This window comes from Glycine soja, chromosome 10 (assembly GCF_004193775.1).
Source record: "Glycine soja cultivar W05 chromosome 10, ASM419377v2, whole genome shotgun sequence".
Lineage (NCBI taxonomy): Eukaryota > Viridiplantae > Streptophyta > Magnoliopsida > Fabales > Fabaceae > Glycine > Glycine soja.
This window is the reverse complement of record NC_041011.1, coordinates 6,589,926-6,603,691: the sequence shown is the minus strand read 5'-3', so window position 1 is coordinate 6,603,691 and position 13,766 is coordinate 6,589,926. Positions and strand designations below refer to the sequence as shown.

The 13,766-nt window shown below is 32.8% G+C and overlaps 2 protein-coding genes across 3 annotated transcripts; one reads left to right on the top strand and one right to left on the bottom strand.

Annotated features, from left to right (window-relative positions):
- Nucleotides 1–749: 749 nt before the first annotated feature.
- Nucleotides 750–4,864, bottom strand: LOC114370213 (peptidyl-prolyl cis-trans isomerase FKBP17-1, chloroplastic). 2 transcript variants are annotated; one of them, XM_028327506.1, is made up of 4 exons: nt 4,499–4,864; nt 3,721–3,843; nt 3,131–3,247; nt 750–1,053 (listed from the first exon to the last, which is right to left on the bottom strand). In XM_028327506.1, the coding sequence occupies exons 1-4, from the start codon at nt 4,832–4,834 to the stop codon at nt 1,033–1,035; spliced, it is 597 nt and encodes a 198-aa protein (XP_028183307.1). In that variant the 5' UTR covers nt 4,835–4,864; the 3' UTR covers nt 750–1,032. The 2 variants fall into 2 exon arrangements, with proteins under 2 accessions (XP_028183307.1, XP_028183306.1); XM_028327505.1 differs by lacking the exon at nt 750–1,053 and adding an exon at nt 2,175–2,350 and having other exon boundaries at nt 4,499–4,862.
- Nucleotides 4,865–5,962: 1,098 nt separating this feature from the next.
- LOC114369147 (60S ribosomal protein L24-like) lies at nt 5,963–8,006 on the top strand. The gene is made up of 5 exons (XM_028326331.1): nt 5,963–6,064; nt 6,594–6,669; nt 6,823–6,924; nt 7,185–7,333; nt 7,676–8,006. The coding sequence occupies exons 1-5, from the start codon at nt 6,054–6,056 to the stop codon at nt 7,827–7,829; spliced, it is 492 nt and encodes a 163-aa protein (XP_028182132.1). The 5' UTR covers nt 5,963–6,053; the 3' UTR covers nt 7,830–8,006.
- The last annotated feature ends 5,760 nt before the right edge of the window (nt 8,007–13,766 follow it).

Sequence of the window (13,766 nt, the reverse complement as noted above, 5' to 3'; positions counted from 1 at the left end):
GTACTATAGAATTATTAATAGGATAGTAATTGGTGTAACTTTATATCAAGATAATTTTGTGTATATGCATTTGTCATTATAATTAATCTGCGACCACAGCAGGAAATAATATAATTATTTTTAGAAGAAGGAAATAATAAAATTATTCGTTATTAAATATAAGAAGTTATAAATAAACTAAAAATAATATGATGTCGATATATATCATCATTCATCATCATCAAACGCTCCATTCCATGCTATGATACAAACTAGTAAACAGAGGTAGTAACTTAGATATGAGCTTTTTTTTAAGAGAAAACGTCATCCAAAATAAATTAATCATTTTTGTTTTCATTAGAAAATTAAACCATGAAAATATAATTAGTTTATTTTCGTTCAATTCAATCAATTTCTGATCAAGACATTGGGGAAAAAATAACTTGGAAACTGGAATCTTGCGGCAAAAGAACAGAATCTTAATAGAATCATCATTAGATACTCCCAATTAACAAATTAAATTGACCTTAAAATTTTCATATAGGCCCAAAAAAGATATAATCATCTGTGAATAAGAATATTATATAAATCAGCAAAAAAATATTATATAATATAATTCCTACACACAGGCGACTCGCTTTATTTCCGTTTGTTACGAAAATTTCAACCAAACATATCAATCAATTTCATAAAATAAAAATTACTGTTGTTAGTGGCCTCTACGCCTCCCTTGTATCGAAAAAATAAATAAAAATTACTCACACTAGGACTGGTACAAATGGGCTGGGCTGCCATGTCACCCAGACCTTGATAATTTCTTGGGTATAGTTAAACGCAACCTCTTTTTCACTAAGTGCACTCCCACTTTTTAATAAAAATCCATCCAATTAAAATCTACTGCTCAAATAGTCAAATAAACCTGCAAATTCTATGTCATGCAATGCTATGTAAGAATTAATGATAACCTTCACTACCAAGTACGCACACAATTGTGATTCTTAGAGCTTTCTCGCATAGCCTTGATTTAATTGAGCATTGAAGACTGCAGATACATCATAGGCTCATAGCAACCTTCTGCAACTTGCGGGAAGAGCTTCTAATTACCAACTTAGAAACCAAATCAGACCATAAAGACTTCCATTTATTTAAAATACATAACATGTTGTTTCTGAGAAGCATCAACACATTACAATGTTTAATGATTACAAAATTCACATATGGGAATAGTTGGCAACCATTCAACTAAAAGCATTAAAGTCAAATGCAACTTTCACAAATCAAATCAAGTTCAAGTTATAAAAGGTAAAGGACTTCCTTCCACCCAAGGTTTTAAATTGTGGTCGCAATTTCATTGTGATCCTTGAAATCATAGGAAATTGTAGACAAATTAATGTGGTCATAACTACAGTGGGGGAGACCCTAGAAACCTAGATGTTGTGACCAAAATTGCATTCCTGAGAGCCCTTTCATAAAACCTTGCCTTCCACCCTTTTTCAACTGCTGCATGTCAGTCTTATAAAAGAGACAACATCTCCCAAAACAGCCATCACCATAGCCATATATGTGAATTTGACAAGGTTGGTCATCATCATGTAACAGCGTGTTTGGATTGGCTTAAGGGACGCATGTATACTTGTATTTTCGCGTAATTGTCTCAAAAAACATGAAAACTATGAATAGCTGCTTCATATGATTTGACGTTAATAATCATGTCATTTAATTCAAACGAAACATGCACTAAGTTTAAGTATAACATCTCATTTTCACCATTCAATTTTCCGCCTTTTTTTTTTTTTCCATTTTCACTCTCATGAAGTATTACCCAAACAGTAATTCATTGACTGAGGAGTTTGTCTACCAAAAAAAGATTCAGGAGTTTGAGGGAATATTAAGTGGTCCATCACTTCAAAACTAGTTACCAAGCAGACCTCATGATATAACTTCACAAACTATAATAGACCAAAACAAAACCAATATGGTAATGCAAAAATCGAACAATATGGCGGTTAGCTTTTACTCTTATCATTGGAAGAGATAAAAAAACTGATCTTAGCATTGCACAATCAAGATCATGCATGGTGATTCATGAACAATATATACCTGCAATTTACAAACAGATAAATGCTAAACTGTTACTAATTGACACACACGCGCCCACCCCACACCCCCCCCCCCCCCCCCCCCCCCCCCTCCCCACCTTCACCCCAAAAAGACTCTTACTCTATTTGCTGGATCAAATTTGATGACTTCACAGATGTCTCACGCTAACCAGTTCAATGTCAAATATAAGTGTCCCTAAAGTGGAGCCTTCTCCATTAGCAAGGCGAGTTGGATTAAAAATGGTAGTGAATAGTCTCTGCCTGTCAAAGAACTGTTTTTTTTTGGAGGAAGGATGAAGGAACACCACAAAACTTATTACTATAAGAACAAAAGAGATTCAAAATATAATATCCAATTTAATTGTTCATCATACAAAAAGGGAGAAAAGAAAAGTCGATCACAATTTCTACCAAATGGGGTAAGATTTACATTTCTTTAAAGCAACTAGTAATTACTTCCATTTAATTACAATGTATAACTTGCCAATGTAAGGAAAAATAATCACAAGATATAACATGACATATGTACCATATGGTACATTCCATAAGTTGTGTTAGATAAACTCCTTTTAATATCATTCTAGTGTCCCTTTTTCTGTTGTTTATGTTTTTCTTCTATAACTCTGACAGCCATGTGACACATTGTGTGTCCTACATGTTTCTGGGAGGTGTTTTTTATTTTACTTTTTAGTGCTTACATTCTTCAAGGGGGTATGGAAAACATGGTATCATCAGGCAATTACAAAGAAATATTAGGACATAGAGTTTTACTAGTTTTCTCTGCAAAGTGCAAACCTTGGTCCAACAACAATGAGTGTGAAGAAGAGATATAAGGTTAATCTAGTGGTGAAGGGAGACGGGAAGGGGAGAGATGTGGTGAGTTCAAATATTCCTATTAACAAAAGTTAACAATACTAATAACTAATATTTGCAGATAAAAAAAGCAGAAGAGTGTGAAGCGAAAGTGATAGGGGTATGATGACTCTACGAATACCTCCTATTGTATAAAAGCACAAACATGCAATAAGTCTGGAGAAGAAAAAGCTTCTTACATTTGGTGGGATGGGCTCTTGTGATGTGTTTTGATACCCAAGTGATGGAGGTATGATAACTCTACGAATACCTCCTACTTTCATCGATCTCACTGCCACATCAATTCCAGCAATAACCTAGACATTGATTCTGATATGATTCAACTCTTCTGAATATGACATATATACATAGGAAATAATTTAATAACAATTTTCAAAAAAGATTAATATAGATCGAAGTCCTACATTTTGACAATCCATCTACAAAAAACTTGGGTGGCAGTTTCACAAAACATAAAGGTCACAAATAATCAAAGTCTTAAAAAGCTGGCCGCGACCGCCATTTTGGCCTCAACATCAAGGTTTCTTGGATTTCTGCTACCGTAGCTGTTGCTACATCAGCCACGTTTGTCTATAATTTCTAATAATATCAATGAGCACAATGAAACCATGACCGTGACCAAAATTTAAGAGCAGAAATATTTTCCTTTACACAAGTGCACAAACAGAATGACAGATAAAACTTGAATCTGCATTAAAATAATGATAGCAAAACCCATTTTGAAATTTGTACTGAAATTATTTTCTGTCAAGTTTTCTCCCTTCCATACCTTGCCAGAGCCAAGGACAAAGACAAACGGATTGGGATCACCATTGTTATCTTTGTGGTCATAGGTTGAGTCAAAGCGCCATCCTTGTTTAGCTGCCAGCCTGCCATAGTAGTGAATTGCAACCTTCAAAATAAGAACAACATATTTACAATACCAACCTAGTCACAACGAATAAAATAAATGAAAAGATTTACATTTTCATGCGTTGAAATGTTGAATCGTTCTATAAATATAATCCTAAAAATTAATGAAATCACCATACACTACCAACAAAACAAATCCATCGTGTCATAAAATCAGCCATATAAAATAATAAACATATACAAGACTTAGGACCTCATGATATTATCCCAAATTCTCATTATTAGACCGACCCTAGTGGTTACATATGATATATTTTGAATAATTAGAAATCACCTTATGTACAAGACTCTTAAAATAATTATTTTAGAAATCAATGTATATATATAAAAAAAATCAACATCTTATCATATTTTTTTATTCCCATTTATTAGTATGGACTATATACCTATTTTATTAATAATTAATCTTCATTAAAAAAATTAATTGACAATAAGATCTCTCCTCCCTTTTCACAATTTATGAAAAACAATAAAAAAAATCTTTAATTACCATATATAGCAAACTATACTTAAATGAAACTTTAAAAATTTACAATATTAGTATGTTCGAATTAAATTCATATATCATACAACATTCGATGAGAATAAGTATTGCATATAATGGAGGGGAGTGTTAGTATCAAGAGGAGAAATACCTGGTCCCCATCTGAGGGAACTTCACCTGAACCATCAAGAAGTTCCAAAGCCTTAACTCCACCAGAATTGGGGATCTCAAAGAACTTTGATACGGGGAACTTTGAAGAAGGAAAGGGAGAAGAAGAGGAAGGAGCTGGGGGAGGAAGTGAGAAAATGAATGCAGAGAAAGTGGTGGAGATGAGAGAAAGAGATAAAGGTCTTCTTGTTGTTGAGGATGATGATGCTGAACAAGTTGCAAACATGTTAATGTTATTACATGGATACTTTGTGTAAGACAGAGGAGCACAGATACGTGTGGCACTTGCAGAGACACAGCGTTCTATTATCGTCTTCATTTTTTTAGTTGTCGTTAAAACAAAGAACAACTTTAACCTTAACAACTTGTTTCATGGCAAATCGCTTTTCAATAATACTGTTTTCTTTTCCTTCTTTGCCCCTAATTTGTTGCCTTGTTCGGATGGAAACGAGACATGCCATTTTAGTTAGTTAACTTAATAAAAGAAAAGAAAAAAACTTTCCTGGAGAATTATAATCAAGAAACTGCAAAACAATTGTCTTATTTCATTCAAGATTTCAGTTTTTTTTTTAAAAAAAACTTTGCAAAATACTCTCGCTGTTACATAATATTATCAAGTATTTAAACTTTAAAGGTAAATAATCATTTGATCCCTAAAAGTGTGAGTGGTGATAAGTTGATTTTTAAAAGATAAAAAATTTAAATGTTGTTTCGAATCTGGAAAAAAAAAAGACAGATTAATTATATGAATAATTTAATAACAAATTAATTTCTAAATTTTTTAATTTAATTTATTGTCAAATTGGTATTTCAAAATATAATTTATGAACAAATTGATGTTTGTACCTTACCATTTAATAACATTCCAACTAAATTTAATAAAAATGATTTCACAAGTTTAATATTAGGATTAATTTGTCAGACTTTTGTGCATTCAAAAAAATTAAATTTAATTTTTTTTATCTAATTTATCATTACCTCCTAACTTTCAGCTACCAAAATAGTATTTACCTTAAATTTTATTCAAAATAGAGTTTAATTTTTTAGAAGAAATAGTATATTTTATACAAAATCTAATTATAAAATATTTGTTCTTACTACATAGATATTTAACAGGAATTCGTTCTATTGTCAAATCATATTAGTACAATGCAGTAAAAATTTATCAGATGTTTGTATAGAATTTTTTTACATGTACAGTATATATAAATTAAATTCTACTTATGTGAATGATTATTAAGAAAAATTATAATTTTACGCAGAGGGATTGTTGTGTAGTGTTCTGTGCTGCGTCTTTCTTAAATTTGTTCATTTTTACTTCCTAAAAACATTTATTTTTTACCCGTGTTCTGTTCTTGCAGCTCACATGGACTCATTCCAGATTCTAATGGGCTACGCTGTTTACGTTAAGCCCAAACAAATGTCTTTGGGCCCGGCCCAGGATTACATTTACGCTGTTCTATATAGGTAGCAGGCATCAAAGAAAATTAGGTTTTTAGGGTTTACACCGAGGAGACACACCTTCAGCAGCAGCAGCCATGGTTCTCAAGTACGTATTCATGGCACTTTCTTCTTCTTCCATCAACTCTTTTTGTAGGATCTGTGATTCCTAAGCTCATCTAAACTCGAAAATCGATTTGCCTTATGCTGTTTGTTCTGTGGAATGGTTATGTTATTTATGTTTCCCGTTTTGTAAATTGGTATATTGTTGTGTGATTGTAGTTGCGTTCTATAGCATAATGATATCTAAATTGAATTGCATTCAACATTTTCCGATGCGCAGGAAAGTAATTCCAAAGATTTACATATGCTGCTTAATAACGTGATTTCATTTCCGCATCAACGCAGTTTCTGAAATTTTGACCTAATTTGGAGACATAGAGACATAATTAGGTTTTTAAAACGCGTTGGAGAACGTGTTTTTCGTTTTAATCAGCTTTTTTGAGAAATGTATCAGACGCAAATACTTGTGGATTGCTGAAAAATTAGATTTGCTAAACCAAATCAGTGTCTTCAGCATTATGTTTGATAAAATGAATAATCATTTTTCTTATTAATATTTGATATTCCTGTATCAGAACCGAACTATGCCGATTCAGCGGTGCCAAGATCTACCCAGGGAAAGGCATCAGATTTGTTCGTGGTGATTCTCAGGTGACATAATATGTTTCTCATTGAATTTTGGGTTGATGTATTGTGTTATTTTGATATGGATGTTCTGTGTACTTTGACAAAATCATCATCAATTTTGATCGTTTTTTACTAGTTATTATACTGATATAGGGGATTTGTTTGTTGAATATACAGGTTTTCCTGTTTGCTAACTCGAAATGTAAGAGGTATTTCCACAACAGGTTGAAGCCATCAAAGCTCACCTGGACTGCAATGTACAGAAAGCAACACAAGAAGGTGATTATTTAATTGAAATGTTTTTAAAGATGAAACAACACATATAGGCATCCTGAACTTGTTAAATCAGAATTAACATTGGCATCAATGATTCTGGTTAGAAAGTGAAAATATTGTTGTCTCCTACATGAAATGAATTTGCCCATATGATTTTGCGTTCTACTTGGTTATTCCTCATATAAACAGGTGACTTTGCTACAAGTAATTCTGCATTGTTTGCTTGCATTTTAATTGATTGTTTGTGTTCATGTGTTGTGTAGGACATTGCTCAAGAAGCTGTGAAGAAAAGAAGACGTGCTGCCAAAAAGCCTTACTCCAGGTCCATTGTCGGTGCCACTTTGGAAGTTATCCAGAAAAAGAGAGCTGAGAAGCCAGAAGTTCGAGATGCAAATAGGGAAGCTGCCCTTCGGTGTGTTTTTGTTTTTTGTCTCTGCATACTCTGTTTGGATTCGGCTCTTACATTGGAGGATAAAGTACAGTTATAATTATTAATAAGAAAATAATTGGCCGAGAATTTACATACACATCTATAACAAGCTTTAAAGTTGTTAGGATCTCAGCCATTTGTTTTCTGATCCTCCAAGTGTATCTCTCACTATAGGGGCTTAATTTCTCCTTTTTAATTCCCTTCAACATTTCTAGCATTTTGTGTGTATAGATATATATTTACTATAATCATCATTCGGAGCCTCAATTTTAACTGCTCTTTTTGCTTTCAAATATATGTATCTGAATCTACGATGTGATGCAGTGAAATTAAGGAGAGGAACAAGAAAACAAAGGATGAGAAGAAGGCTAAGAAAGCAGAGTTTGCCAAGTCCCAAAAATCACAAGGGAAAGGAAATGTTTCGAAGGGTGCCATGCCCAAAGGTCCCAAACTTGGTGGTGGAGGCGGGAAACGCTGAGCCTTTACTTTGGTTCCCATTTTTTGCTACATTTAAAATAGTGTTGTTTTGAATCTGTACTATTTTACTGTTTTATTAAACCTTTGTTTGGAGCTTGTGAAGGTACCTTGTTATTGAATGGATTTAGCCATCAGTTTTATATTCTTAAGCTAATCATCTTTTGCAATGTCTTTGTGAGATGGTTTGTGTTTGGTTGTGAGTTTGTCTTGTCTAACTGAGGAGATGGAGTGCATTTGCTCATATTTTGCATTTGTTTTTCGATCATTCGAAGCATTGGCTAACCTTTTTGTTCCCAAACTTGATTTTGATTTCTAGCAACACTCGCATACAAGTTATGTTAACAAAAGTTAAAAAAAAAAAAAATATATATATATATATATATATATACTTATAATTTTGAGTTGTTTTATTTATACAATTTTGAAAATTGTAATACTATGTGTTTTTATCTCTTATACTCTATTTTTCGTTATATATTTTATACTTTTTAAAATTTTTATTTTACTTTGTTTAAGCTTCTTATTTATTAATATTATTACTTTTATATTAAAACATAAAAAGCCTGTGGCGACCTGCGATAAAGCTGTTTAACCTGTGGGTTAAGTGGGATGAGCTAAAAAGTCTGCAATTTAAATGGGTCCAGAATATTAGTGTCTGTGCGGGTTGTAGTTTTGTGGGTGGTGCGTGTGTCAAAGTCTGTTTGTCCAGCTCTAGGTTCAAGAAGATATTGCTGGTCATCAAATTCCAAATTGCCTACAAATGTATGCAAACTTGCAGTAAGACGTTACATTTGATGACAACCATAGAATTTTGGAAGCTTGGGCTTTGTTGCATCTTCGAAGTTCCTTTTGGTGCTTGTTTCCGTTTAAGATTGTCTCTCCTTCAAGATTCATGGTTTGAACATAGCAAACTGTATCATCATAAATCCATAACTTGGTGAAAGTGATGAGATTAACAACAAAAATAATCTTTATCCACCTTCAGTATGTTTCCAACTCTTAAATCCCTCCATTTAGAATAGTCAAAAACACTACCTGCACGATGGACTTTGTGTTGTTCATATCTTGATGCAATCTTAATACTATTGATTAAAAAATGATCAAGAGTAGCAGAAAAAGTAACTAACTATAGGTTAAAATTAGAGGCATTAAAATAACATGGTTGCCTTGTATCAATTTTTTTTTTTTTTACATATATGTGCTTATATTAGAAAAGGTATTCCTTCTATATATAAAAAAAAAAAAAAGGTATTCGAGCAATGTGCACACTCCTAACATAAGTATAAGACTCGAGTTTTGTGTACAAACTACTTTGCCTCTCAACAAATTTTAGTGTTAAGATAACTTTCTATCTCAAATATGCAATATGCAGAAGAGAACACTACATAAGAACTTTGTATCATAAACAAAAACTTAAAAAAATGTATTATAGAACAATATACTTGAGGAACACAAATTTAAAAGACAACCAAGAAAGATAGTTGCTTACAAAAAGACAACTAGTAAAACAATTTCTCAATAAAAAAGAGTAATTTATTTCATAACTAATTCTATTAATGTTTAAAAGATAACTTATATTTGTAATTAATTATAATTTTTTTCTTCATTATTAATTTGTATTTAAGGCATTCTCAGGGATAGTCCTCACTATTCATTTTTTCATTTTTAATTCCATTTGTTATCTCTTCATCTTCCTTTATCTTATATGACAATTTCGTCCTCTCTCACTTGTGTCTTCTACTCCCACATCTCTTCAATTAGGTTCTTCAAACCAACTCTTACCCAATGTTATCAAAATCAAATCGATCATCGATTTAGTTGGGATACTCAATTGATGGGTCATTTGGTTAAACCAATGAGGCATTGGTTGAATTGCATGAACCATTTATGTGTGTTTTGAAATATCTCATGCGATATGATGCTTGAATGTTGTTGTTTGTTGTGCCTATTTCTATGTTTATCCTCCAAAAAAGACAAAGTCCTTTTTATAGTATTTTAAATTACATATAGAGTTTTTCTTTGGGCACTAACACTACCAGCAAAATTTCTAAATCCCAATAGTACCCCTCCCTTATAACTACTTGTTCTGTGCTTTCCTTATTCACACAACATTTTTTATTTCCTTCACCGTCGTTCTTGTGAGAGATCTTTCGTAAGAGTTGTTCGCTTGTTGTTGTGTCCTCTTTGTGGAGGTGCGTTGTTTATAGTGATTCGTCAGCAAGTGATGGTTTCGTCGGTGGTTGGTTTTGCCATTAACACCAGAGGTAAGTTGTTGATTTGATTTATTTTTTGCGTAATACTTACGCATTGATAATCCGTAAACTTTACATAACTTACGGATTGGTAATCCTTAAGAAACTTATGGATTGCCAATTCATAAGAAGCATACGGATTGACAATCCGTAAACTTCTTACGGATTACCAATCTATAAGAAGCTTACGGATTGCAAATTCATAAGTTCTTTTTAAATTTTTTTTGTTATTTTTATATATTTGTTTTATTTTTTAATTAGATAAAATTAGAATTGTTAATTAAAAAACTTTTAAATAAATATAGTTTCAATATTCATTCAAAATTTGTAGTTTGTATAGTTTGAAAGTGATACTAATGTGAAAAGAATTTATACACAATTTTTTTTTTGTTTTTAATTTAATGTATTATATTAATAAATGCAGTAAAAATGAGAAAATTATATGATAGTATAATTATGGTGTGGTTAGGGTTTTTTTGTTTGTCATTGAAATTTTTCAATATTTTGTTAAGATGGACGAAGATCAGTGGATGTATGACAATATAAAACAAATGAAGACGAAACTGGTGTGAATGAAGAACATGTTGATTGTTCTGATGCGTTCAATACTTCCAGGTATTAATATGATTTATTGTTATTAAAGTAATTATATGAATGTCCCTTGAAGACTAAAGTTGTATGGATTGCATTGTACGTGTTTGCTACCCATGATGATGTTCTGCATTGGGCTTGATCTGTTGCTTATGCAATTGGTTTTGCGACGTTGATTATGAGGTCAGACATAAATAATGATATTAGAGGAAGGACTTTATTTATTTTAATTGGTTGTGAAATGAGTGGTCAGTATAAGGAAAATAAGAAAATTTTGATAAGAACAGTTACTGGCGGTAGAAAATGTGGGTGTCACTTTAAGTTGCGTGCAAAACCAATTGTGGGAGGTGAAGGATGGATGATGAATTTAATTTGTGGGAGTCACAATCATGAATTGGCCAAGTCATTAGTTGGACATCCATATGCTGGTCGATTGACTAAGGATGAGAAGATCATTATGGCTGATATGACAAAGTCAATGGGGAAACCAAGAAATATTCTTCTAATGTTGAAGGAGCACAATGTCAATAGTCATACAACAATCAAGCAAATATACAATGCAAGAAATTCTTACTATTCTTTCATAAGAGGCAGTAATACTAAAATGCAACAACAAACGAAGCTTCTTAAACGGGATCAGTATATTCATTAGCATTGATTGTAGGATGAAGATGTTGTATGTGACATATTTTGGAGTTATCCTTATGCAATGAAGTTAACCAATGCTTGTAATTTGGTATTTTTGATGGATAATACCTACAAAACAAACAGGTACAAGTTGTCGTTACTTGATATTGTTGGTGTGACGCCAACAAGGATGACATTCTCTACTGTTTTTGCTTATTTGGAGGGAGAACATCTAAATAATGTTGGTTAGACTCTACAATGGTTTCAAGGTTTTTTCCTCAGACGTGTTGCACTCCATGGAGTTATTGTCACCGACAAAGATCTAACATTGATGAATGCAGTGAAAACTGTATTCCTTGAGGCAACCAATTTGTTATATTGGTTTCAGATTGATAAGAATGTCAAGGCAAAGTGTAAAACCCTGGTTGGTCAAAAAAATGTATGGGATTATGTCATGGAAGCCTGGGGGAGTTTGGTGGATTGTCCTTTTAAGCAAAAGTTCGATGAGTGCTTTAAGAAGTTTGAAATTTCTTGCTCACCATGGCCAATGTTTGTTGACTATGTCAACCAAACATGGTTGATTCCCAACAAAGAAAGATTGTTAAAGCATGAATGAATAAGGTGATGCACTTAGAAAACACAACAACTAACATGTATGAAATTAGGGTTAATTCAGTACTTAGGGTTTAGTGTTACTTGAAAAATTAGGGTAGTTTGACTAATTAGGGTTATTAAAGGTTTAACATAATAATGTGGAGTGGTCATTACTTTTAAATTCACATACAATTTAAACAAAAATAATTAAAAAGATTATCAAATAATATTAAATAATAAACATTGTTCAGTCATATTGCATACATAATTGATACTAAACCTAAAAAATCGTAAAAGTCTTCATGTGTCTTCCATACATCGCCTTCGTCTTGATCGAACGTATATATTCTGTCGCATAGCCATAACTCTTGTGATCCTAAGGCATTCTTCGATGACAGTGTATGCTTATGTTCCTTCAGTCACTATCCTTAGGTTTAGCAACCTTTTCAGCCTTTCAGCTGTAAATGTATGTATACATGATTTTGATGATGTCAAAAGAAGAATCAAACAAGGCTCATTTGCTTCAAGATTAATACAAGATTGCTTCAACAAGCAAATCCTTGCTTCAAGATTAACTCAAGATCAAGCCTTGCCATTGAAACAAAGTGCTTTCAAGACATTCAAGGCTCTGGTAATCAATTACCAGGCAATGTAATCGATTACCAAAAGACAGGGTTGAGAAAGAGCTGTTGAAAAGGGTTTTGAATTTGAATTTTGAACATTTAATCGATTACCATATGTTTGTAATCAATTACTAGCAACGGAACTTTGGAAATTCAAATTCAAAAGTCATAACCCTTCAAATTATAACTGTGTAATCGATTACACAAACATTGTAATCGATTACTAGTGGAGAGTTTTCAGAAAATCTGCCAATAGTCACATCTTTTCAATGGATTTGTGAATGGCCATCAAAGGCATATAAATAGGTGACTTGGGCACGAATTTTAAGAGAGAGTTTTGTTTGGCCAAAATGTTTTATCCTCTCAAAAGATAGAGAGAGTTTTTTGCTGGTCCAAAATGTCTTATCCTCTCAAAAGAAAATGAGAGAGATTCCAAGAGAACTTCATTGTCAAATGCTCTCTCAAGAACTCTTGGGCAAACACTTGCAAATCCATTAAGAGTTCATCCATGGATCTTCATTGTAATATTCTTCTCTTAAGAGAGAATTCTTCTTCCATTCTTCTTACTCAATGAAATTAATTAAGGGACCGAGGGTCTCTTGAGTTGTAAGGATTCCTGAACACAAGGGATGGGTTGTCCCTGTGTGGTTCAGAAGTTGTAAAGGATTTTACAAAGATAGTGAAAATCTCAAGTGGGTTGCTTGAGTACTGGACGTAGGCACGGGTTGTGGCCGAACTAGTATAAAACTGTGTTTGCATTCTCTCTTCCCTTATCTCATTTATGTTATTGCAATCAATTTTGCCTTGCATGTTTAAAGAACATTATTAAATTGATTGTTGCTGCTTCTTCTGCATTCTAAGCCTATCCCTCTTAAGATTATTGAGGCCACAAGGTCCAACATCAGCTATTGCTTGGCAAGCCTCCCAGGACATTAAAAAGAAAAAAGAAAAAAGTTTAGGGTTAATGCATGTTCAGATAAAATGAGTAACAATCACAATTGAAAATATATTTTACCACTGCATGTCGAGGTTGCTCTACTTCAGCATGTGCATCTTCAGGTGCTTCATCCATAGTCGTTGCTGCCACCAGGTGCTGAGTAACATTTGGTTCAATAAATGTGTCATCGTGCACCATAGGCGGATGTCTAAGAGGATCCCTAGGCTGTGTTGGACTCATGAAGGGATGAGATATCATGTAGAACTACTCCATGTAGTCTGTTGAACACTGTCCAGATGCTACACATATCTGAC

What these genes read in the sequence shown, in the direction of transcription:
- LOC114370213 (XM_028327505.1), bottom strand. Translation starts at nt 4,834, where the DNA reads ATGAAGACGATAATAGAACGCTGTGTCTCTGCAAGTGCCACACGTATC. An exon ending in TTCCCTCAGATGGGGACCAG is followed by an intron (nt 3,844 to 4,498) that starts GTATTTCTCCTC and finishes CTTATTTTGAAG; the next exon opens with GTTGCAATTCACTACTATGG. An exon ending in TTGTCCTTGGCTCTGGCAAG is followed by an intron (nt 3,248 to 3,720) that starts GTATGGAAGGGA and finishes ATCAATGTCTAG; the next exon opens with GTTATTGCTGGAATTGATGT.
- LOC114369147 (XM_028326331.1), top strand. An exon ending in TTGTTCGTGGTGATTCTCAG is followed by an intron (nt 6,670 to 6,822) that starts GTGACATAATAT and finishes TTGAATATACAG; the next exon opens with GTTTTCCTGTTTGCTAACTC. An exon ending in ACAGAAAGCAACACAAGAAG is followed by an intron (nt 6,925 to 7,184) that starts GTGATTATTTAA and finishes TGTGTTGTGTAG; the next exon opens with GACATTGCTCAAGAAGCTGT.